The sequence below is a fragment of the Hypanus sabinus genome, chromosome 1 (genome assembly GCF_030144855.1).
Source record: "Hypanus sabinus isolate sHypSab1 chromosome 1, sHypSab1.hap1, whole genome shotgun sequence".
NCBI classification, from domain to species: Eukaryota; Metazoa; Chordata; class Chondrichthyes; order Myliobatiformes; family Dasyatidae; genus Hypanus; species Hypanus sabinus.
Window position 1 is genome coordinate 5,614,189 of NC_082706.1, and position 26,743 is coordinate 5,640,931.

General features: G+C 45.3%; 1 protein-coding gene across 1 annotated transcript in view; it reads right to left on the bottom strand.

Annotated features, from left to right (window-relative positions):
- LOC132390668 (bone morphogenetic protein 1-like) overlaps positions 1–26,743 on the bottom strand; it is a 308,728-nt gene that overhangs the window by 26,624 nt on the left and 255,361 nt on the right. The window contains exons 9-14 of the mRNA XM_059963235.1: positions 22,807–22,922; positions 19,966–20,068; positions 18,958–19,074; positions 8,206–8,351; positions 6,079–6,274; positions 2,193–2,318 (exon numbers count right to left, since the gene is read on the bottom strand). Of these exons, the coding sequence (XP_059819218.1) occupies positions 2,193–2,318; positions 6,079–6,274; positions 8,206–8,351; positions 18,958–19,074; positions 19,966–20,068; positions 22,807–22,922 (804 nt within the window). The remainder of the gene's footprint in view (positions 1–2,192; positions 2,319–6,078; positions 6,275–8,205; positions 8,352–18,957; positions 19,075–19,965; positions 20,069–22,806; positions 22,923–26,743) is intronic.

The following is a 26,743-nucleotide window of genomic DNA, read 5'->3' on the forward strand; positions in this document are numbered from 1 at the left end:
ACAGCCAAAGTCTGCAGAAGAACTGTGGCAACTTCTCCAAGAGGTTGGAACAACATACCAGTTGATTTTCTAAAAAGAAACTTCACATTAGTGTACCTAAGAGAATCGATGTGGTTTCAGGGCAAAGAGTAGTCAAACCAAATATTGATTTGATTTAGTTGTTTACTGTTCCCTACTCTTTGTAGTAATCTTTGGTATTTAGAAACTTCTCATTTCATTATTTTTAAAAGCATCTTTGTTTGACCAAGTTCTTTTACATGTACCTAAGACTTTTGCACAGCATTGTAATTTTTTAAATATACTAATATAAATGTAAAATCTATGTTAATATAATTGTGATATAACCTATAATTAATTACGTGTTAATGAATATAATCCATACATTTTCTAAATAATAAACATACAACCTTTACTTTGAAACATTTTAGAATGTCAACGTATTTACATAGTCAATGTCTTAGTTACAACACTATTACAAATTGTAACAATAAACACAGAATGGAATTCAGGGTTAATAAACTGTCAGCCCGCTGACACCAACTCATATTCCAAAAAAAAATCACATTTAAATAGCAGTTGTCAGGCCACGTAGAGATTTCCTGCTCAGAACAATGGTTGGACCGTGCAGCTGTGAAAACCATTTGAGGGAACGTTGGTCCAGATGGTCAGACAGAGTCCAATCATACAGCACTGGGTGATCTTCACTGATCACTCAAAAATTCTGCATAGTTTTTATGTTTTTATTTTATTTCCCATCTTTAATCATTCCTTTCTACTTTTCTTGTATGACCACAAGACATAGGAGCAGAATTTGGCCATTCAGCCCACTGAGTCTGCCAATGGATTTTTTCATCCCCATTCTCCCCTTCTCCCTGTAATCCTTAAACACCCCCACTCCCTTAACAATCAAGAACCTATCTGTCAGATCCTTGGACTCGGCTGCAGTCTCTACGTACACAGGTGGGCTGCATAACAGGTCCAACAATTGCACTGGTGAGTATGCATATTCCAGCTAATTACTGTCTCATTGTGGTGGCATTTAACTCGCTCCTTTTCATTCTAGTCTTGTTGAGACTTCACCATAAGCACAGCAACATTTATGCTCCCTACTTACCTTTGTCATTGTCCGGGATATAGGACTACCGTTTTGACTGACACTGTCAAGGAGTAGTATTCATTTAGTATTTATTAGTTATTGCTTCCAGCCACAGTGTTGATACATAACTTTCAGTTTGAGTGTTTTAGTTAACAACCCTATTGTTTTACTTTTCCACTAAATTCTGGAGCACTTCTCGATAAAGTCAGTGAACTGTCACCCCCTCTTCAGAGTCTCTGTCTCTCCATACTTGGGCCATGTCCAGGCGGTTAGACACTATTGATCTCTGCCTCAAATATACCAATGTCTTGGCCTTCACAGCAAAGAATTCCAAAGATTCCACACTTTCTGACAGAAGTAATTCCTCCTCATGTCAATGGTATTCTGAGGTTGTGTCCTCAGACTGCAGCCTCTCCTTCTAACGGAAGCATGTTCTGCATTGTCCACTCTGTCCAGTCTTTTCAGTAACCGGTATCTTTCAATGAGATCCCCACACTAGGCTCGCACTCCAAAGAGTACAGGCCTAGTGACATCAAACACTCCTCACATGTTAAACCTTTCATTCCTTCATCTGGACTCGATGAAGGGTCTCAGCCCAAAACATCAGCTGTTCCTCCCTTCCATAGACGCTGTCTGACCTGCTGAGTTCCTCCAGCATTTTGTGTGTGTTACTCTGTCCATAGACACTGTCTGACCCGCCGAGTTCCTCCAGCATTTTGTGTGTGTTACTCTGACCATAGACACTGTCTGACCTGCTGAGTTCCTCCAGCATTTTGTGTGTGTTACTCTGACCATAGACACTGTCTGACCTGCCGAGTTCCTCCAGCATTTTGTGTGTGTTACTCTGACCATAGACACTGTCTGACCTGCTGAGTTCCTCCGGCATTTTGTGTGTGTTACTCTGACCATAGACACTGTCTGACCTGCCGAGTTCCTCCAGCATTTTGTGTGTGTTACTCTGACCATAGACACTGTCTGACCTGCTGAGTTCCTCCGGCATTTTGTGTGTGTTACTCTGACCATAAACACTGTCTGACCCGCTGAGTTCCTCCAACATTTTGTGTGTGTTGCTCTGGATTTCAACAGATCCTCTTACCCTCACAGCTCCTTTTGTCATTGGCGAGTTCATACCCAGGATCGCAGGCACACTTGTAGCTGCCCAGGGTGTTAACGCAGCGCTGCTCACACCCCCCATTGTCAGGCCGTGAGCACTCATCCACCTCTGTAAAAGGGAGGGAAAGGAATCAATATCTATTAATGAGCAGAGACCCCGACTGTTCACACAGGGGCTCCCGACAAACACAGCCATACACCAAACACACAAGTACACATTCACACATCCATGCAGTCAACGCAAAAGCACACATGAGCACACGCAACACAAGACCGCAAGTGTCACCAACAGCAACATAGCATGACCACAGACCCGTACACCGTCAGAATGTGGGAAGAAGCAAGAGCACCCAGAAGTCACGGGGAGAACAATCTTCTTTCAGGATCCAACCCCGGGGGCCTGAAGACATACTCTCAATGCTCTCTGAACATCTTCTTCCTTTCGGCCATCAGATTTCTGAACTGTCCGTGAACACCACCACTCTATTTTACTCTCCTTTTGCACCACTTATTTATTTTTGATACATTTCTTACTGTAAATTACAATATTTTTCAAGGCTTCTAACATTTTTTATGCCATGGACCATCGAGTCTGCTACACCATTTGATCATGGCTGACTCATTTTCCTCTCAACCCAATTCTCCTGCTTTCTTCACATAACCTTTCACACCCTGTTGTCTCAAAAATCTCTCAACCTCTGCTTTACATACACTCAATGACCCAATAGCCACAGCTGCCTGTGGCAGTGAATTCCACAGATTCACCACTCTCTGGCTGAAGAAATTCCTCCCCATCCCCGTTCTAAGTGGACACCCCTGAGTTAAGTCAGGTCTGATTACAAAATCCATCATCTGAAGCTGGATTCCCTTCCTCAGTCCGGGCTGATGTTCCAGGTGTGTTCGGGATCGCTCTGTCGTTTGTGATTTGCTGATGCAGGCCAGCAAATGGGTCACATCGGGCATCCTGGTGTTTAAGACCACCATGACAGAAACTTCGCAGCTTCCCAACTATCTGTGGAATGTTGTGGTGAAATCTCCACACTACCAACCCACTGGGAATTTTCATTCCGGTGGATTTTCCATTCTGGTGAACCACAACTTTAGTGAATGCTTCGCTGGTGCACCATACAGACATTCCCAATAGACCTTCCGACCCGAACACACTGATTATCCTAAAGATCAAGCTGAAGGGTTTCTAAGGATGACAGCAAGCATTCCATTTCAATGTCATACCAATACTCTGGGCTATTTCTGAATCAAAGATTCAGAAGACCATGAATTGTAGACCATGATTCACACATGACCCGTGGACCAGCTCACACTGAGAGCATCTCAAGTCGCAGGCTCTCCTATCTGCACTCTCTCTCACTGTAGGCATACAATTTCTGCTCTGAGCGGATCTGTATTACCTCAGCCAAGAGCATCTTTGGCCAAAACCAAATGAGGATTGGCAAATCAATTCAGAACTGTCTATCCAAGTGAGTCAGACAGCCAGACAGTGACTGCTGCCAAGTCTAACAGTTTTACAAAGAACTCCACCAGTTTGTAGTGAGGAGACTCACATACGAGGAGAATTGAGCTCAACATGTGATACTCTTATACAAGACCATAGGTCCATAAGACAAAGGTCACGGCTGATTTACTATCCCTCTCAACCCCAACCTCCCGCCTTCTCCCTGTAATCTTTGACGTCCTGACTAATCAAGAACCTATCAACATCTGCTTTAAATGTACCCAATGACTGGGCCTCCACAGGCGTCTGGGGTAATGAATTCCACAGATTCACCACCCTCTGGCTGAAGAAATTCCTCCTCATCTCTGTTCTAAAGAGACATCCTTGAATTCTGAGACTGTGACCTTTGGTCCTAGACTCCCCCTTTGTAGGAAGCATCCACTCTATCTCGACCTTTCAATATTCAATGTGATCCTCCCCTCCCCCCATTCTTCTAAATTCCAGTGTACAGGTCCAAAGCCAACAAACGCACTTTATATGATAAACCTTTCATTCTCAGAATCATCCTCGTGAGCCTCCTCTAAACCTTCTCTAATATCAGCACATGCTGTCATAGATAGGGAGCCCAAATCTGCTCACTGCGAGTGAGGTCTCACCAGTGCCTTAAAAAGCCTCAGCATCACACCCTTGATTTTATACTCCAGCCCTACTGAAATGAATGCTGACATTGAATTTGCCTTCCTCACCACAGACTCAACCTGCAAATTAACCCTTAGGGAATCCTGCACAAGGACGCACAAGTCTCTTTGCACCTCAGATTTTTCAATTTTCTGCCCCTTCAGAGAAGAGTCTACACTTTAGTTCTGTCTGCCCAAGTGTGTGATCATACACCTCCTGGCACTGTATTCCATCTGCCTCTTCTTTGACCGTTCTCCTAATCCAAGTCCTTCTGCAAGCTCCCTGCTTCTTTACAATACCTGCCCCTCCATCTATCCTTGTTTCATCTGAAAACCTGGCCACAAAGCCATCAATTCCATCATCCAAATCATTGACATATAACTTAAAAAGAAGTGGTCCCAACACCAACCCTTATGGAACACCGCTAGTCACCCGGCACCCAACCGGAAAGGGCCCCATTTATTGCCACTCTTTGCCTCCTGCTAATCAGCCAATCCTCTATCCATGCTAATACAATGTCTTTCCTGTAATACCATGGGCTCTTACCTTGTAAAACAGCTTCATGTGCAAAACCTTGTCAAAGACCTTCTGAAAATCCAAGTACACAATATTCACCAATTCTCCTTTATCTATCCTGCTTGTTATTTCCTCAAAGAGTTCTACCAAATTTGACAAGCAAGATTTTCCCTTGAAGAAACCATGCTGACCTTAGCCTAAAAGGGACATAATTTCCAACAAAGCATGTCTGTGAGGATAGGTTAAACAAGCTGGGACTTCCCTTTTTGTAGTGAAGAAGATTGAGAGGTGACTTGATAAAGGTGTACCAGATGATAAGAGGCGTAGATTAAGTGGGCAGCCTGAAAATATTTCCAAGGATGGAAATGGTTAATATAATGGGGCACAATATTATGGTGTTTGGAGGGGGGATTGCCAATGGTAAGTTCTTTACACAGGGAATAGGTGGGTGCGAAGGTAACCCTGTGGGGGGAGGGGGAGGTGCTGGGGTAGAGACAGATACATTAAGGGCATTTAAGGAACTTTTAGATAGGTTCATGTATGATAGAAGAATGGAGAACTGTATGGGAGGGAAGGGTTAGATTGATCTGAGAGTAGATTAAAGGGTTGGCATAACATTGTGGGCTGAAGGGCCTTAAACAGCATTCATTTGTTCATTTTGTGCCATCTCATATGACATGGGTAATCATAGTCTTTCCATGAAGATGTCTGCCATTGTCTTCCTCTGGACAGTGTCTTTACAAGACGGGTGACCCCAGCCATTATCAATACTCTTCAGAGATTGCCTGCCTGGCGTCAGTGGTCACCAGGACTTGTGATCTGCACCAGCTGCTCGTACGACCATCCACCACCTGCACCCATGGCTTCACGTGACCCTGATCGGGGGCTAAGCAGGTGCTACATCTTGCCCAAGGGTGACCTGCAGGCTAGCGGAGGGAAGGAGCACCTTACACCTCCTTTGGTAGAAACGTATCTCCAGCCCTCCACCCCAATGCCTTAAAGATTGAACATGGAATTGGGGACCCGGGTCTTTCACTTTTGTTCTTGAAGCCTTAGTAATCATAAAAGCGTTGGAGCAGGAGCAGGCACTTTCGAACTGCTCTGCCCGATCCTCTATTGGTTGAACCTCCATCTCAATACCACATTCCCGACTAATACCCACACTCTCGATGTCTTTTCAATGATCAGTGAACAATGAACGTCTCTGCTGAGCAGACTTCACCTTTGAAGAAGTTTGCGGAGAACCCAGCTTTGTTGATGGAGCCATCAGATACAAACTTCATCCACAATTTATTGGAGCTTGACTTGATGTCATCAGGTTTATCGTAGCCACAGTAACGCCCAATCAGAGGGCTGTCTTCTGTGCTTCCATCTCGGACCTCCAGATAATCATAAGCACAGCTATCGTGTCTCTCGATCTGCAGGGAGAAAGATAGATTTCGGGTCTTCACATTACTATCTGGTTTGATGGTTCACTCAACTTCACTCACCCCATCACTGAACTGTTCCCACAAACTATGGGTTCACTTTCAAGGACTCTTCGTCGAATGTCCTCAATACTTATTTATTCATTTTTATTATTACTATTTCTTTTTTTTTTGCATTTGCTCAGTTTGTTGTCTTTTGCACACAGGTTGTTTGTCCGTCGTGCTGGATGTGATCTTTTATTGATTCTATTGATTTTTGTATTCACTGTGAAAGTCCGCAAGAAGATAAATCTCAGGGTTATATATATGGTAGTATATACTGTCCCATGCAAAGGTCTTGGGCACATATGTATATAGCTTGGCTGCCTACTACTTTTGTACAGCACTGTAATAATTTTATGTATTGCACTGTATTGCTGTTGCCAAAAAAAAGCAAATTTCATGACATATGTGAGTGACAATAAACATGATTCTGATATGGGTCTCCACCTACACAATGTCCATCTCCCTCCATCTTCCTCACATCCACGTGCCTATCCAAGTGTCTCTCAAAAGCCTCTAATGCATTTGCCTCTGCCACCATACCAGGCAGAGCATTCCAGGCATCCACCCCTCTCTGAGTGAAAAACTTACCCTTCACATCCCCTTTGAAAATACCCCCTCTCACCTTCAATGCATGCCCTCTGGTATTAGACATTTCAACCCTGAGAAACAGATATTCCTTGTTTATTCTATCAATACCTCTCAGAATCTTATAAACCTCTATCAGATCTCCCCTCAGTGTCGCCATTCCAAAGAAAACAGCCCGAGTTTATCCAGCCTCTCACAACAGCACATGCCTTCTAAATTATCGTGTGTTATCAGCTAGTTTGGATCTTGTTTCATGCAACAAGGGGTTAATTGATAAGTTGGTTTTCAACAGGCATTTGGGGGAGAGTGACAATAGCAAGATGAATTTTATATTGAGTTATAAAGTCAGATAGTTCAAGGGTTTGTATTCTAAACAGAATGAACTATCATATGGGTCATTGTTTGATTGGGAGAATACATTCAAAGGCATGAATTCTCTCAGGCACAAAATTCTAAAATGAAGAAAGCTACATCTGTGTTTGAATAAACCAAATGAAAAATTTGGCTAAATCAAATGAAAAATTACCAGAAATAGTAGCGAGCCTGGGGATTGAAAGTGCAGAAATTAATAAAGAAAGTTAGAACAAAACACTAATAAGTAAGGTAGAACATCGTCAGATGTTTGATAGTGAGTCAAAGGAAATGGGGGGTGGCAGTGTGGAGACACGTCTCTACCAAAGGAGGTGTAAGGTGCTCCTTCCCTCCGCTAGCCTGCAGGTCACCCTTGGGCAAGGTGTAGCACCTGCTTAGCCCCCCTCTTCCCTGATTGGGGCCAGGTGAAGCCATGGGAGCAGGTGGTGGATGGTTGTGTGAACAGCTGGTGCAAATCACAAGTCCTGGTTATGCAACCACTGACAGAGGGATGGAGCGCCTTACCCCTCCTTTGGTAGAAATGCATCTCCACCCCACCACCCACTACCATTCAATAATGTCTGATTTATTATCCCTCTCAACCCCATTCTCCTGCCATCTCCCCTTAACTTTTGAAGGCCTGACTAATAATTAAACCTCTGCTTTAAATATACCTAATGACTTGGCCTCCACAGCCATCTGTGGCAATGAATTCCACAGATTCACCACTCTCTGGTTAAAGAAATCCTTCCTCGTCTCCGTTCTAAAAGGATACCCCTCTATTCTGAGGCTATGTCCTCTGGTCCTAGACTCTCATATAGGAAACATCCTCTCCACATCCAATCTGCCTAGGCCTTTCGAAATTCAACAAGATCCCTCCTCATTTTTCTAAACTCCAGCAATTTGCCCTGCTTTTTTTTTCTTTTAACTTTAAAAGTTACCTCAAAGGACTGAAAGGCCAGTCCCACATGGAACGTGTCGGACACTCTTATTCTCCAGATGCAGACTTTCGACGGACGGTAGTCATCAGGGTAGTTGGGCGATTGAATCTGCCCCAGATCCTTGCTGATATCTCCTCCGCAGATGGCTAAGAGTTTAAAAGAAAAGAAATGGGATTATTTGGAAGGTGAGGTTTCCAATCACTGCAACCAATTGTTAAGGGTGTTCAGGTAAAACATAACCAGTGAAGAGTGAAACTTTGACTGAAGACTGGCTGCTGGTGTAGTCAGCTGAAATTCCTGCTTATCCCAAAGCTCCCGTACCATACAACACGTAACACCGGATGGAGTTAGGATTTAGTTATGATTATCTGGTTAGCGGCCAGTGACTAGCAGTGTCCCATAGGGGTTGGCATTTGGTCTGCTGCTCATGTCTGCGGGCAAATGCATGTATGCTCTGTATTATAAAACCATCAGATCAGACAACACAGGAGCAGAATCAGACCATTCAGCCCATCAAGTCTTCTCTACTATTCCATCATGACTGATATATTTTCCCTCTCAACACCATTCTCCCCGTAACCTTTGACACCTTTACTAATTCAGTGCCCATCTCTGTTTTCAATATACCCAACACTTTAGCCTCCACAGCCATTACTGGCAATCAATTCCACAGATTCATCACTTTCTAGCTAAAGAAATTCCTCCTCATTTCTGGTCTAAAAGGATATTCCTCTATTTTTTGGCAGTACCTCAGACCCTCGATTCTCCTACAACAGGTAACATTCTCTCCACGTCCACTCTATCTAAGCCATTCAACCTTTGGTAGGTTACAATGAGATTCCTCCTTCGTTTTTCTAAACTCCAGTGAGTAGAGGCCCAGAGTCATCAAACGCTGCTCATATGTTAACCCTTTCATTCCTGTGCTCATTCTCGGACCCCTCCTCCGTACCCTCTCCAAAGGCAGCACATTAACCCTTTCATTCCTGTGCTCATTCTTGTACCCCTCCTCCATACCCTCTCCAGCACATTCTTTCTTAGGTAAAAGGCCCAGAGCTGCTCACGGTGCCAAGTGCAGTCTGAGCAGTGCCTTGTAAAGCCTCAGCATCACATCCTTACTTCTATATTTGGAGCAGCGTGGTAGCACATCACTCCATGGTACCAGCGACCTGGGTTCAATTCCCACCGCTGCCTGTAAGGAGTTTGTACGTTCTCCCTGTGACCGCGTGGGTTTCCTCCCAAGGTCCAAAGACATATGGTTGGTAGGCTAATTGGTCATTGTAGATTGCCCTGTGATTAGGCTCGGGTGTTGCTAGGTGACGTGGCTCAAAAGGCCAAAAGGGCATATTCCGATGTAACTCAATAAATAAATAAATTCTAGTTCTATCGGAACATGGACTGGATCCCCTGCTGCCTGGTTGTTTATGAGTTATTTTATTTATTGATTGATTGAGATACAGCGCGAATAGGCCCTTCATGACCTTCAAGCTGTGTGACCCAACAACCCCCGATTTAACCCGGGCCTAATCATGGGACAAGTTACAATGTCCAATTAACCTACCAACCAGTGAGTCTTTAGACTGTGGGAGAGAACTGGAGCACCCGGACGAAACACACGCGGTCGAGGAAAGAACGTACAGGCAGTGGCGGGATTGAACCCGGGTCGCCGGTACTGTAGAGTGTCGTGCTAACCACCATGCTACATCTGCCTGTCAAATTGGTTTTTTAGCTCCTCTATTACATCTGCTGCTTCTTCTGGCAGTGTGTTTCAATTGCCCAGCACTCTGCACGCAGAACAACTTACCCTGAACATCTCCTTTAAACTAACCCCCACACACAGACTTCATCAACCAAACACTGACCAATATTTTATTTACAGAGGCTCGCAGTGATTACTTATCAAATGTTCCATGAGTAACTATCTTAGAAAGGGCACAGCACAGGTTCACAGCAAAATGTTAGATTATTTACACTGAGGAGGCATTATACTGTCTGAATTTATATTCCCCTGAGTGCAGAAGATTAAAAGGATTAAGGAATTTTTTAAATTACGTAGAGAAATTGGAGTGTTGGAACAAAACAGGAACAGATAAAAGCCATTTGTTCAGGTTAATGTCAAGTTCCATTTCAGCACAGTAAGGAGCAGGAATGGGGACCAATGACGCATTTTAAAATATAGGAGTACAGTAGAGTACAGGCCCTTCAGCCCACAATGTTGTGATTGCCATTGAGAGTCATAAAGTCATAGAACACCACAGCACAGATTCAAGCCAATCAGCCCATCTAGCACAAGCATCAGGCTCTTGAATAAAAGGGGATAACAACACTCACTTGCCCATCCATTGAGATATTCCCACAACTAATGATCTTTAAGGACAATTATCTCATTATCTCATGTTCTGGTTATTTATTGCTATTTATTTATATTAGCATTTGCACAGTTTGTTGTCTTCTGCACTTTGGTGGAGCCTTCCTCAATCCTGATGTTGTTGCTATTCTCTAGATTTGCTGAGTATGCCCACACGAGAAGAAAGTGATATCCATGTACTTTGATAATAACATTTACTTTGAACTTTAGTCCCACTGACCTGCACCCAGACCATAACCCTCCATAACCCTCCCATGCATGTACCTACCCAAATTTCTCTGAAATCTTGGAATCGAACCCGCATTCACCACTTCCACTATCAGCTCATTCCACACTCTCACCACCCTCTGAGGGAAATAGTCCTTCTTCATGTTCCCCTTAAATATTTCACCTTTAACCCTTAACCCATGACCTCTAGTTCTAGTCTCAGCCAACCTCAGTGGAAAAAGCCACTGACCTACTCTGAAGACAATCAAACCCCTCCCTCCCACATTGCCCTCCATTTGTCTATTGTTCATGTGACCATCTAAGAGTTTCCTAACTGTTTCTAATATAACACTGCTCCTGGCAGGGTGCTCCCCACACCACCATTCTCTGTGTAAAAAACTATGTCTGACATTCCCCCTCTCTACTTTCCTCCAATCACCATTAGATATTTCTGCCCTGCTGGAAAACGTCTGTGGCTGTCCACCCAATCTCTGGTTCTTATCGCCATGTACACTACTATCACCCACCTCTCATCCTCCCTTGTTCAAGAGAGAAACACCCCAGCCCACTCAACCCATCTTCAATAGACATGCTCTCTACTCCCAGTGAAACTCCTCTGGAACGCCCGCCACGTCTTTCTATAACTTTATCCACTAAGTTGAAGAATCTTTGATATTTGTCTAAGGCTAAGGAGTTTACAGATAAAGGTATTGTATGAATGTTGAATATTTATTTGTTTATCAATTGAGATACAATGCAGAATAGGCCCTTCCAACCCCAGTCCTCCGATTTATTCCCAGCTAATCACAGGGCAATTCAGAATGACCAATTCGTCTACCAACCAGTATGTCTTTGGACTTTGGGAGGAAACCGGAGCACCCGGAGGAAACCCACATGGTCCCGGGGAGAACGTACAAACTCCTTACGGTGAGCGGTGGGATTCGAAGCCGGCAGCTTGTAGTGCAAAGTGTTGTGCTAACCGCTATGCAACCATGCCGCCCTAGTTTATTAACAGTGATCAAAATGATCAGGAGAACCTATTTTCAGAGCTGGAGTACCCCCTGCTATGACTTGGGGAATAGGTTCCAGGTCCTGTATGATTAAAGATTAGCCTTATTTGTCATGTGTGCATTCAAACATCGAAACAGACAGTGAAGTGTGTCTTTTGCAAGATGTTCTGGGCAGCTCACAAGTGTCACCACACTTCTGGCACCAACATAGCATGCCCACAACTCACTAACCTTTACCAACCGATAAGCCTTTGAAATGTGGGAGGAAACCAGAGCATTTTAAGTGGTATCTGGCTATCAAAGCTCACATGTTGCAATATCACCGTTTCACTTGTGTTCCTGAGAGGACAGAGGGCGGGTAATCACAATGGAGTCTTTGCAGGCTTACACTCCCATTGACTTCCAATGTTTCTCATCAAGACTTTTGATAATGTCCTGCATGTGAAGGACATTGTCTCTCTGACTGGAGTCCTATTGTGTCACAGGGATTGGGACTGTCGTTGCTTGTCATATATATCAGCGATCTGGATGATAATTTGGAAATCTGGACCAGCAAATTAGTAGATGACACCAAGACTAGGGGCATAGTGGATAGCAAGATGAGCTTGCAGCTGGATGAGCAAGGTTAGATTGACCTTAGAGTAGGTTAAAGGGTTGGCACAATATCGCGGGTAGAAGGGCTTTTACTGTGCTAGACGTTCTATTTCGTCTTTTATTTTCCAAAATACAGCTCTTTTTAACAATACAATTGAAGAGACCAATAATAATATCACAACTGAACCCCTTTTTAAATCCCTGCATCTCAGAACATGAAGTGCACAGACACATTCCATCACCATCTGACATTGGACTCAGAGTGCACGGGGAATACAAGTCCTGGGGATTTCCTCTGGTGTTTGACATTAGACTAAGCTGTGCAATGACAGTCATAGTTCCCTGTAGCTAAAAGCTATCACAGTGCTGTCTCATTAAGCCCTCCTTCTACCTGACCTGCAAAAACCTCTGCACATTATAATCCCAGCTTCCCCAAGGCCGTACATAGATTTTAACTTTACATTGCTGACATAAAGAGCGTTGGGAGTCACTGTGCAGGATTCCCTAAACATTCAATTAAAGGTTGAGTCAGAGGTGAGAAAGGCAAATGCAATGTTAGCATTTATTCTGAGAGGACAAAATATAAAAGCAAGGATGTGATGTTGAGGACTTACAAAGCGCTGGCGAGGCCTCACTTTGAGTATTGTGAGCAATTATGGGCCCCTTATCTTAGAAAGGATGTGCTGACACTGGAGAGATTCAATGGAAGTTCACAAAAATGAATCTGGAATTGAAAGGCTTATCATATGAGGAACAGTTGATGGCTCTGGGCCTGTATTCACTGGAATTCAGGTGTCCTGATTGAGACCTATTGAATGGTGAAAGGCCTTCAAAAGGGTGTGGAGAGGATATTTCCATTGGTGGGGGAGCCTAAGGCCAGAGGACACAACTCAGAATAGAGAGACACCTTGTTAGAGTGGAGAAATTTCTTTAGCCAGAGAGTGGTGTATCTGTGGAATTCTGTGGCTGTGGAGGCAAATTCTTGATTAGTCAGGGCATGAAGAGATACAGGGAGAAAGCAGGAGATTGGGGCTGAGGGAAAATACATCAGCCGTGATGAAATGGCAGCGCAGACTCGAAGGGCTAAATGGCTAAGTTCTGCTCGAATATCTTATGGTCTCATTGTCTCACATCAGCCATTACTGCCTGGTCTGGTGCAGCAGCCTCTCACAAACTACCAGGACAGCTGGAAAGGCCCTGAGTTGAAGTCTACCATGAGTGTAGGACTTGTCTGAGCCCAGGACAAAGATGTCAAAATCATTGCGGACGCTACCCAATCAGCAAACTCCTTCTTCCAAAGGCTCCTTTCTGGAAAACGTGGTAGGGCTTGGGGCAGCCATGATCTGTCCTCTATCTGCATCGCATTCTGTGTTGCGCGTTTATGATGATAATTAGTCACGTGGCAAAGCGAAGGGAACAAGTTATGTATTCATGATTTGTTCTGGTCAGATTGCAGCCGGGGACCGATGGATGTTGCAGCTTTTGTTGACCGCTCAATTACGCTTGACCTGCACTTGAGGGCACTTTATGTTTTATTACTTCAAGACTGTACGTTTGCCAATTGCTAACAATGGATTGAGTACACATCTTCGACAACCATTACTGAGGCTGAGTGCGCGGGTATAACAAACCTGAGGGACTTGCTGGCAGCGGTAATCTGATTTGGTTAGAGTCCGCTGCTAAAGGGCTATTAAAAAAAACACATAGCATCTTAAAAAATTTCTTCCCCTAGGCAGTTAATTTAATCAATCTTTCTAGCTAGGCCTGCAGAGCAGACTCAATGAGCCAAATGGCCTCATTCTGCTGCTGTGTCTAGCTCCCTCCAACTTACCCCTCCCCACCCCCAGCAAATACACTGCACTGTAAAAGCTTTGAACCACTTTTGATAATTCCATTTATGTGCTGGTATTAATGTATTTATGCACATTTTATTCCATATCCATACTTTGACCTCTAACTTTACTTTTTATTCTTTACAACTTTGCTGTTTTCTTGTTGCTTGTCAATCCAACATCCCACAGCAAAGACGTAATATATATGAATATACATGGCGAATAAAGCTCATCGATCATTTAATCCTTCACTTACACTGGTTGCTTTAAATTTCAAAGCAGAACCCAGCGGTACTAAGCGGCTTTGACCAGCAGAGGGCGGTGATGAGCCCTCATGTGGCATAATTAACCCCAAGTAGCCAAGGTGAGGGTATATGAGCAAACACAAACAATGCTCCCTCTCTGCTCTGAATGAACCACTTCACATGGAAAGGCTTTTGAAATGAGATGCTCCTAGATTCTTTCCTCCACCTCCTCCCCCATCCTGTTTTGTAGTTCTGGAGGCACTCCATGAAGTTCAAAGTTCAAAGTAAATTTATTGTCAAAGAATGTATATGTCACCATATACTACCTTAAGATTCTTTTTCTTGCTGGTGTACACAGTACAAGCACAGCAATTATTAACTACACACAGACCGACAATCAATGAGCGAAACAGTCTGTGCAAATGCAATTATTTTAATGATAAATAAATACATAAGTAATACTGAGATACTGAGTTGAAAAAGTCCTTGTATTGAGCCCATATCCTTACTGGTTGAGGGGTAATAACTGTTCCTGAACCTGGTGGTGTGGGACCTGATGGTTGAGGGGTAATAACTGTTCCTGAACCTGGTGGGGTGGGACCTGATGGCTGTTCCTGAACCTGATGGTGTGGGACCTGATGATAAGGGGTAATAACTGTTCCTGAACATGGAGGTGTGGGACCTAAGGCTCCTGTATCTTCTGACTGTTAGTAGTAGTGAGCAGAGAGCATGGTCTGATTGTGGTGGGGCCCTTGATGATGGATGTTGCTTCTTGTGGTAGCGGTCCCTGTAGATGTGCTCAATGATGTGGCGAGCTTTACCAGGCTGTGTTGGTGACTTTTTTATGTTCTGACTAGATCATTCATCCTTGGCGTAGACTAGACAAAGTAAATGTTCCTGATATAATGCACTCTAATAGAAATGCTATCTGCCTGCTTACCCCATCATTATCATCATCATGTGCTATGTGGTATGATGTGGGCATCACTGTGTTTCCATGACTATGATTGCTCTTGGCAACAGTTTCTACAGAAAATGTTTGTCATTGTCTTCTTCAGTGACCCCAGCTGTTATCCATACCTTACAGTGACTGTCTGCCTGGTGTCAGTGGTCACATAACCAGGTCTGCACCTTGCCCAAGGGTGACCTGCAGGCTAGCGGAGGGAAGGAGCATCTTACACCTCCTTTGGTAGGGACGTATCTCCGCTCCGACACCCAATTTATATATCTATATCACTCATTGGAATTTATAGAATTGTTATGCATTGCTCTGCACTGCTGCCGCAAAACAACAAATTTCACGACAGTTATCAGTGGAATTAAACCTCACTCTGATTCTGAGCAAACGGTAACACTGAACACTGAATACAGTACACACCCTTCAGCTCACAATGTGTGACAATCTTTTAACTTAACTCTGAGAGTAGGTTAAATGGTCGGCACAACATTGCGGGCTGAAGGGGCCTGCACTGTGCTGTTATGTTCTATGTACGTATGCTCAGATCAATCGAACATCTCCTTCCCACATAAACCTCCATTCTTCTTTCATCCACGTGCCTATCTAAAAGAGTCCCATAAATGTCACTGATGTGTCTGACTCCAGCATCCCGGCAGCCCGTTCAATGCTCCCGGCACTCTCTGTGTAAGAAACCTACATCCAACAACCTCCTCATGATTTCCTGCAATCACATTACAACTATGCCCTCTGGTATTAACATACACGTACTTTAATAATAAATTTGACTTTACTTTGAACTTTGAGCCATGCCCACCAGTTACTCTGCGTGTAAGACACCTGCGCCTTCTCTGGGGTCTCTCTGTCACTTCCCTTGTTTTTGCTTCATCAACAGGAGTAGCCTGGGAACTTGGAGGTTTCCGTGAATCACTGTCCAGCTGTGACTTCACAACCAACATCTGGTCTCGGGTGGGGAGCATCTTTCGGGAACCCACTCCCTTTTCCGATGACCAGAAGAGTGGAGCTAAGGCAGTGGCTGGAGTATGTTCTGTTCCTGGAATCAGCAGCAATACGCAATGCAGGATGGAGGAGGCAGTTCAAAGTTCAAAGTAATTTATGATCAAAGTACGTACATGTCACCATATTCTACCCTGAGATTCATATTCTTACAGGCATTCACGGTAGAACAAAGAAATACAATAGAATCAAACAAAGACTAACAAACAACCAATATGCAAAAGAAGACAAACTGAGCAAATAAAAAATATATATATAATATTGGGAACATAAGCTGTAGAAACCTTGAAAAAGGATCAATAGGTTGTGGAAGCAGTTCATTAATGAGGTGAGTGAAGTTATCCACTCTGGTAGATTATCCAGCCTGATGGTTGAGGGGTAATAACTGTTCCTGAACCTGGTGGTGTGGGATCTGATGGTTGAGGGGTAATAACTGTTCCTGAACCTGGAGGTGTGGGACCTGATGGTTGAGGGGTAATAACTGTTCCTGAACCTGGAGGTGTGGGACCTGATGGTTGAGGGGGTGATAACTGTTCCTGAACCTGGTGGTGTGGGACCTGATGGTTGAGCGGTAATAACTGTTCCTGAACCTGGTGGTGTGGGATCTGATGGTTGAGGGGTAATAACTGTTCCTGAACCTGGTGGTGTGGGATCTGATGGTTGAGGGGGTGATAACTGTTCCTGAACCTGGTGGTGTGGGACCTGATGGTTGAGCGGTAATAACTGTTCCTGAACCTGGTGGTGTGGGATCTGATGGTTGAGGGGTAATAACTGTTCCTGAACCTGGTGGTGTGGGATCTGATGGTTGAGGGGTAATAACTGTTCCTGAACCTGGTGGTGTGGGACCTGATGTTTGAGGGGTAATAACTGTTCCTGAACCTGGTGGTGTGGGACCTGATGGTTGAGGGGTAACAACTGTTCGTGAACCTGGTGGTGTGGGACCTGATGGTTGAGGGGTAATAACTGTTCCTGAACCTGGTGGTGTGGGAGCTGATGGATGAGGGGTAATAACTGTTCCTGAGCCCAGTGGTGTGGGACCTGATGGTTGAGGGTAATAACTGTTCCTGAACCTGGTGGTGTGGGAGCTGATGGTTGAGCGGTAATAACCATTCCTGAACCTGGTGGTGTGGGACCTGATGGTTGTGGGGTGATAACTGTTCCTGGACCTGGTGGTGTGGGACCTGATGGTTGAGGGGTAATAACTGTTCCTGAACCTGGTGGTGTGGGATCTGATGGTTGAGGGGTAATAACTGTTCCTGAACCTGGAGGTGTGGGACCTGATGGTTGAGGGGTAATAACTGTTCCTGAACCTGGAGGTGTGGGACCTGATGGTTGAGGGGGTGATAACTGTTCCTGAACCTGGTGGTGTGGGACCTGATGGTTGAGCGGTAATAACTGTTCCTGAACCTGGTGGTGTGGGACCTGATGGTTGAGGGGTAATAACTGTTCCTGAACCTGGTGGTGTGGGACCTGAAGGTTGAGCGGTAATAACTGTTCCTGAACCTGGTGGTGTGGGATCTGATGGTTGAGGGGTAATAACTGTTCCTGAACCTGGTGGTGTGGGATCTGATGGTTGAGGGGGTGATAACTGTCCCTGAACCTGGTGGTGTGGGACCTGATGGTTGAGCGGTAATAACTGTTCCTGAACCTGGTGGTGTGGGACCTGATGGTTGTGGGGTGATAACTGTTCCTGGACCTGGTGGTGTGGGACCTGATGGTTGAGGGGTAATAACTGTTCCTGAACCTGGTGGTGTGGGAGCTGATGGTTGAGGGGTAATAACTGTTCCTGAACCTGGTGGTGTGGGAGCTGATGGTTGAGGGGTAATAATTGTTCCTGAACCTGGTGGTGTGGGACCTGATGGTTGAGCGGTAATAACTGTTCCTGAACCTGGTGGTGTGGGATCTGATGGTTGAGGGGTAATAACTGTTCCTGAACCTGGTGGTGTGGGATCTGATGGTTGAGGGGTAATAACTGTTCCTGAACCTGGTGGTGTGGGACCTGATGGTTGAGGGGTAATAACTGTTCCTGAACCTGGTGGTGTGGGACCTGATGTTTGAGGGGTAATAACTGTTCCTGAACCTGGTGGTGTGGGACCTGATGGTTGAGGGGTAATAACTGTTCGTGAACCTGGTGGTGTGGGAGCTGATGGATGAGGGGTAATAACTGTTCCTGAGCCCAGTGGTGTGGGACCTGATGGTTGAGGGTAATAACTGTTCCTGAACCTGGTGGTGTGGGAGCTGATGGTTGAGCGGTAATAACCATTCCTGAACCTGGTGGTGTGGGACCTGATGGTTGAGGGGTAATAACTGTTCCTGGACCTGTTGGCGTGGAACCTAAGGCTCTTGTAGCTCCTTCCCCTGTGGACCCTAGGTTGGAAATTCCTGATCTAGGTCTTCCAATATTTGGCAGATTTCAATTAAAACCCTGCCATTTCTCATTCTTTTAAATTTCAGTGCCCAGGAACCTCCTTGGTACATGATTTTAAAACAACATCTTGACTTGAAATAGCATCTTTACTGGAGTTACCTTCATAGACGGCTGAGAACCCTTTGCCAACCCAGGTACTGCTGCTTCGAAACTCAATCCACAGGCGGCTGTCTGTCGAGATGAGAGACGGTGGAATCTTATCGCCACAGAACCTGCCTGGAAAGGTAAAGCAGGTTGGAGATGATGTTAACCAGAGAGTAGACGGTGAACGTGCGAACATAAAGGGAAATGAGCATTAGTAGGTCCCCTGGCCCTGCTCTACTCTTCATCTGGATCACAGCTGACCTCCGCCCTCAGTACGATTTCCTCATACCACTCCCACATCACTTCACTTCCATAATATTCAGAAACGTGACTAGTGGTGCGCCACAAGGATTGGTGCTGGATCTGTTACCGTTTGTCAGATCCAGACTTATTTATAAATGTACATTGAAACATGCAATTAAACACAGTGTTAAAAAGCTGCGGCTTTCTAAGGCATTGTCTCGACCACACCTGGAACATGGTGAGCCCTCGTCTAAGTGAGGATACGCTGGCGTTGGAGAACTTCGAGAGGAGGTTCACGAGAATGGTGGCAGAAATGTAAGGGTTTGATGGCTTTAGGCCTGGTGTTTAAAATATGGTGATTTCTTTGAAACCCATTGAATATCGGAAGGCCTAGACAGGGTGGACGTGGAGAGGATGGTTCCAGTAGTGGAGGAGTCTAGCACCAGAGGAGTAGAACTGGGGAAGTCTGGAAGCAGCTCCAGAATAGAAGGACGTCCCTTCAGTGCAGAGATGAGGAAGGATTTCTGTAGTCAGACGGTGGTGAATCGGTGGAATTCATTGCCACAGACGGCTGTGGAGGCCAAGTCATTGGGGATATTTAAACCTGACAGGTTCTTGATTAGTCAGGGAGTCAAAAGTTACGGGGAGATGGCAAGAGAATGGAGTTGAGAGGGATAGTAAATCAGCCATGATGGAATGGTGGAGCTGACTGAATAGGATGAATGGCCTAATTCTTCTCCCCTGTCTTACGGTCCGAGTCAAGAGTTTACGCTCTCGTACCCCGCAGTGGCGCTTTCCTCCAGTATCCGTCCCGTACTTCCACATAATCATACCAGCACAGGCGGCTCCTGAACGTGTCCATGGCAGTGAAGTTTAGAATAATCTGAAAGAGAATAAAGAGTCCAGATGCTGGTGGAATACACACTTGTACGGCTGAGCGACAATCAACTTGAACAATAACAAACACTGAAGATTCTGCAGATGCTGGAACTCCAGAGCAACACACACAAAATGCTGGGGGAACACAGCAGGTCAGGCAGTATCAATGGAAATGAATAAACAGTTGACTTTTTGGGCTGAGACAGTTCAACAGGACTGGAAAGGAAGGGGAAAGACCAGAATAAAAACAGTGGGGTGGGAGGATAAAGAGGATGGCTAGAAGGTCATAGGTGAAGTCAGATGGGTGGAAAAGATAAAGGGCTGGAGAGGAAGGAATCTGATTGGAGAAACACACACAAGATGCTGAAGGAACTCAGCAGACCAGACAGAATCTATGGAAAAGAGTACAGATGACGTTTCAGGCCAAAACCCTTTGGCAGGACTGAGTACCCAAAGATTTCGGCCTGAAAGATCGACTGTACTTTTTTCTATAGATACTGCCTGACCTGCTGAGTTCCTCCAGCATTTTGTGTGTGTTGCTCGGATTTCCAGCATCTGCAGAACTTCCGTTGTTTATAATCTGATAGGAGAGGTTTTTACCCGATTCCCATTCCCGTTCCGACATGTTGGTCCATGACTTCCTCTTGTGCCAAAATGTGGCCACCCTCAGGATAGAGGAGCAAATCCTTATATTCCATCTGGGTAGCCCCCAACCTGATGGCATGAACATCGATCTCTCCTTCCAGTTAAAAAAATCCCTCCCCCCCCCCCCCCCACCATCTTCTATTTCCTACTCTGGCCTCTTACCTCTTCTCACCTCCCCCTGGGTCCCTGCCCTCTTCCCTTTCTCCTATAGTCCACTCTCTTTTCCTATCAGATTCCTTCCTCTCCAGCCCTTTACCTTTCCCACCCACCAGGCTTCACCTAACACCTTCTCACTACCCTCCTTCCCCTCCTCCCACCTTTTTATTCTGGCATCTTCCCCCTTCCTTTCCTGTTCTGAAGAAAGGGCTCGGCCCAAAACTTCAACTGTTTATTCATTTCCATAGACACTGCATAACCTGCCATGTTCCTCCAGCATTCTGTGTGTGTTGCTTTGAACTTGAATTTGTCCTGCCCCAGGTACCCATTCACACCACACTGTTGATTAGTTAGAAAGATTCTTCTTGACACAGCGAACAGCTGGGGTAACAGTCGGGTCAGTGGCAGGGATAGTTGGATTCAGAGTCAAGGTCCCAGGAGTAAGACAACGATGTGGTGTCCCTTTACTAATCTGCATTTCTTCCATCTTCGTCAGCAGCCTTTACCCGGCAGATTGTGGGACAACCCAGAAAGTACGGAGGAAAGTTTCCCGCAGATGATTTCATGAATGACTGTGCTCTCCCAATCCCATCTCAGGAGAAAACCACGCATGACTCACTGAGGTGGATTTCCACAGGGTGGGTGGGAAAACACTTAAGCTCTCTTTCCCAAAGAGACTCAAAGCCATTGCACTAATGAGTAAGAGGTTAACTTTGACTGAAGTGTAGAGGAATGGACTGTGTGTGATATGAGAGAGATATTGGAGTCAATTTTGCAGTTGCTGATCTAGTGTCTGTGAGAGCTTTTTAAAGATTAGCCTTTATCTCCTTTGATTTGTATGTCGAGACATAGTGTGAAATGCTTCAAATACTTCAAATGGTTTGATCTAATGTCACAGATTATGTACAGTATACAACCTGAAATTCTCCCTCTTCACAGGCATCCAAGAAACAAGAAATCCCAAAGAGTGAATGGTAGCAACATCAGACCCCTGAAGCCCCCCTCCCCTCCCGCACACAAGAAGCAGCACAGGCATTAACCCTTCTCTGCTCCCCCCCCCCCCGACGCACTGACCCTCCATCCTACCCCCACCACACAAGCAATAGCAAAAGCCCCCAAAGAGACCTTGAACATTACAATGCATACAGCAGCACTTTGGCATCTCAGAGAGGCTCTCTGTCAGCACCAAGGGAGTGAGAGATCGCTCCTGCAAACCGAGAGCGGAGACCGGCAGCTCACTGTTCCGATGTTACAGTCTTCTGCTTTGCTCCTCCAAGCCCACGGCACAAAGGTGCTGCCACTCTCCCATGCCCACAGCTCACTAATCCAAACCCGCACATTACTGAGCAGAAGTGTTAAGAGTGTATACCGCATAGGGTGCCCGAATCTTTTGCACAGTACTGTAGTAATGTAGTACTGTAGTTTTTGCTGCTGCAGCAAAAAACAAATTGCAAAACACACAGTCTGTGCCTAAGAATGTTGCTCAGTACTGTAAGTCTTTGGAATGTAGGAGGAAACTGGAGCACCTGGTGGTCATCACACTTTACAACTCCTCCCTCGGGGGGTCAGACACCCTGAGCCAATAGGCTTGTCCTGGACTTATTTCCACTTGACATGATTAACTTGTTATTTAATTATTTATGGTTTTATATTGCTATACTTCTTCACTATTCTTGGTTGGTGCGGCTGTAACGAAACCCAATTTCCCTCGGGATCAATAAAGTATGTCTGTCTGTCAGTCTGAAACGCTTGTGGCCATGGGGAGAACTCAAAATCTCCATACACTCAAAAGCTGATCAGTTATTGCTGGCATAGTTAAGTGATTGCATTAACCCTTGTGGGTTCCGAAGTCCTAAAGCTCCTAGCCTGGGGTTTTGGGGGGTTGCTGTAGCCCCATGAGGCTGTCCATTGGTCACCAAAGCAAAGACAGGAGACTCTTACCTTCTCTCCAGGAGTGACCGATATTCTCCACACACAGTGCGTAAAAGATGAATACCCGTTCGGAAAACCAGGAGAAGAAAAGTTTCCCATCGAGTCCTGAAGGGTATCTCCACAAGCTGTTGGAATACAACAGAAGATCCTTCTATCATTCCTTAGTTTGGAACAAACATCCTTTCTGTCAAACTATGTCATTACAATGAGGAAACACCAGATCCAAGCAGGAATGTCACCCATGTAATGGCAGAATGATTGCTGGATCATCATCCAGGCCATGCTCTCTTCTCACTAGTACCACTGAGAAGGAAGTACAGGAACCGTAGTTCCCACACCACTGGCTTCAGGAACAGTTATTACCCTTGAATAATCAGGCTCCTGAATCAGCCTGGATAACCTGAACTCTGAACTGATTCCACAACCCAGGGACACAGTTCCAAGGACTTTACAACTCTTGTTTTCAGTATTATTTATTTACTTGTTTGTTCGTTTGTATTTGTGCAGTTGGTCTTCTTTGCACATTGTTTGTTTGTTTGACTTTGCATGAAGGCCTTCATTGGTTCTATTGTAGTTCTTCATTCTACTGTGAATGCCTGCAAGAAAATGAGTTTTTGGTAATATATTTGCACTTCGATAATAATTTTATTTTGAATTTGAACTTACTTTGAGCTTTTGACTGTTTTTATGGGTAGCTCCTCTCCTACCGGTCTCCCACTGGTCAGACTAGATAACACTTACTATACTCCGCACAAGAAACTTAAGCATCATGTTTAATTTGGCTGATGTGTACATCCTCCTACAGACATTATCCAGTGCGTAAGTCGGAGTGAATTTCAGAGGATGTCGATTACAATCAGATGTTATTCAGCCTAAAGAACCAAAAGAATGTCTTCACTAAAACTGTGCGCGAGAATCGAAGGAACACAGTTTACACTAGAGTAAGGTAGTAATCTTTGCCTGAATGGTTTATTGCAGGCATTTTAATCCATTTTACCACCATTATATTTTCACCATTTTGGGGATATTGGCTGTTCCTGGGTTAAAAATGGCCGTGTAATGGACACCTCCATAAACAAATGAGTTCACATGATATTCATCATCATCATTACGTGCATGTTGTATGACATGGACAATTATGGTCTTTGACCATGATCATTCTTTGCAAATTTTTCTATTGAAGTGGTTTGCCATTGCCTTCTTCTGGGCAGAGTCAATAGACAATAGACAATAGGTGCAGAAGTAGACCATTCGGCCCCTCGAGTCTGCACCGCTGTTACACACGACCATCCACCACCAGCTCCCATGGATGATCATGACCCTGACCAGGTGGGGGGGCTAAGCAGGCGCTACACCTTGCCCAAGGGTGACCTGTAGGCTAGTGGAGGGAAAGAGCATCTTACACCTCCTGTAGTAGAGACGCATCTCCACCCCACCACCCAAAGGAACTCCAGTACAACCAAAATATCTGCTCTGCGGCTGCAGTGCTGAGCATCGATAAGTTTATCTTCCCTGAAGATGCTACTCAACATTTTACGAACAGCTTATTCCCTCTGCCATCAGATTCCTGAACAGTCCATGAACCCATAAACACGACTTCACTATTTTAAACTCAAGAGATTCTGCAGATGCTGGAAATCCGGAGTAACACACACAAAATGCTGGAGGAACTCAGCAGGTCGGGCAGCATCTATGGAAGTGAATGAAGAATGGACATTTCTGGTCCTGATGAAGAGTTTTGGTCCAAAGCTTTGACACTTTATTCCTGTCCATAGATGCTATCTGACCTGCTAAGTGCCTCCAGCAACTTGCACGTGTTACCTCACTAGCTTGCTCTCTATTTGCACTACTTATTTTTCTTATTTTAAACTGTGGTAAGTTTTTATGTCTTCCTCTGTACTGCTGCTGCAAAACAACAAAATTTCACAGCACAGATCAATGGCAATAAACGTGGCTCTGGTTACTGTATTACTGATCTAGGGCCACGTGCATCTTCAAGAGCAGACAAATTGGACACCAGAGTCACCAATGAGCCACATCTACTGCCACGAGAAAGCAGCATCCACCATCAAAGACCCACATCACCCACACCACACTCTCTTCTCACTGCTGCCATCGGAAAGGAAGTACAGGAGCCTCAGGACCCACACCACCAGTTTCAGGAACAGTTATTACCCCTCAACCATCAAATCCCACACCACCAGGTTCAGGAACAGTTATTACCCATCAACTGTCAGGTCCCACACCACCAGGTTCAGGAACAGTTATTACCCATCAACTGTCAGGTCCCACACCACCAGGTTCAGGAACAGTTATTACCCTATAACCATCAGGTCCCACACCACCAGGTTCAGGAACAGTTATTACCCCTCAACCATCAGATCCCACACCACCAGGTTCAGGAACAGTTATTACCCCTCAACCATCAGGTCCCACACCACCAGGTTCAGGAACAGTTATTACCTCTCAGCCATCAAATCCCACACCACCAGGTTCAGGAACAGTTATTACCCCTCAACCATCAGGTCCCACACCATCAGGTTCAGGTACAGTTATTACCCCTCAACCATCAGGACCCACACAACAGGTTCAGGAACAGTTATTACCCCTCAACCATCAGGTCCCACACCACCAGGTTCAGGAACGGTTATTACCCCTCAACCATCAGGTCCCTCACCACCAGGTTCAGGAACAGTTATTACCCCTCAACCATCAAATCCCACACCACCAGGTTCAGGAACAGTTATTACCCCCTCAACCATCAGGTCCCACACCACCAGGTTCAGGAACAGTTATTACCCTATAACCATCAGGTCCCACACCACCAGGTTCAGGAACAGTTATTACCCCTCAACCATCAGATCCCACACCACCAGGTTCAGGAACAGTTATTACCCCTCAACCATCAGGTCCCACACCACCAAGTTCAGGAACAGTTATTACCCCTCAACCATCAAATCCCACACCACCAGGTTCAGGAACAGTTATTACCCCTCAACCATCAGGACCCACACAACAGGTTCAGGAACAGTTATTACCCCTCAACCACCAGGTCCCACACCACCAGGTTCAGGAACAGTTATTACCCCTCAACCATCAGATTCCACACCACCAGGTTCAGGAACAGTTATTACCCCTCAACCATCAGGACCCACACCACCAGGTTCAGGAACAGTTATTACCCCTCAACCATCAGCTCCCATACCACCAGGTTCAGGAACAGTTACCCCTCAATCATCAGGTCCCCACACCACCAGGTTCAGGAACAGTTATTACCCTTCAACCATCAGGACCCACACCCACCAGGTTCAGGAACAGTTATTACCCCTCAACCATCAGGTCCCACACCACCAGGTTCAGGAACAGTTATTACCCTCAACCATCAGGTCCCACACCACCAGGTTCAGGAACAGTTATTACCCCTCAACCATCAGATTCCACACCACCAGTTCAGGAACAGTTATTACCCCTCAACCATCAGGTCCCACACCACCAGGTTCAGGAACAGTTATTACCCCTCAACCATCAGGTCCCTCACCACTAGGTTCAGGAACAGTTATTACCCCTCAACCATCAGGTCCCACACCACCAGGTACAGGAACAGTTATTACCCCTCAACCATCAGGTCTCACACCACCAGGTTCAGGAACAGTTATTACCCCTCAACCATCAGGGTCCCACACCACCAGGTTCAGGAACAGTTATTACCCCCCAACCATCAGGTCCCACACCACCAGGTTCAGGAACAGTTATTACCCCCCCAACCATCAGGTCCCACACCACCAGGTTCAGGAACAGTTATTGCCCCTGAACCATCAGGTCCCACACCACCAGGTTCAGGAACAGTTATTACCCCTCAACCATCAGGACCCACACAACAGGTTCAGGAACAGTTATTACCTCTGAACCATCAAATCCCACACCACCAGGTTCAGGAACAGTTATT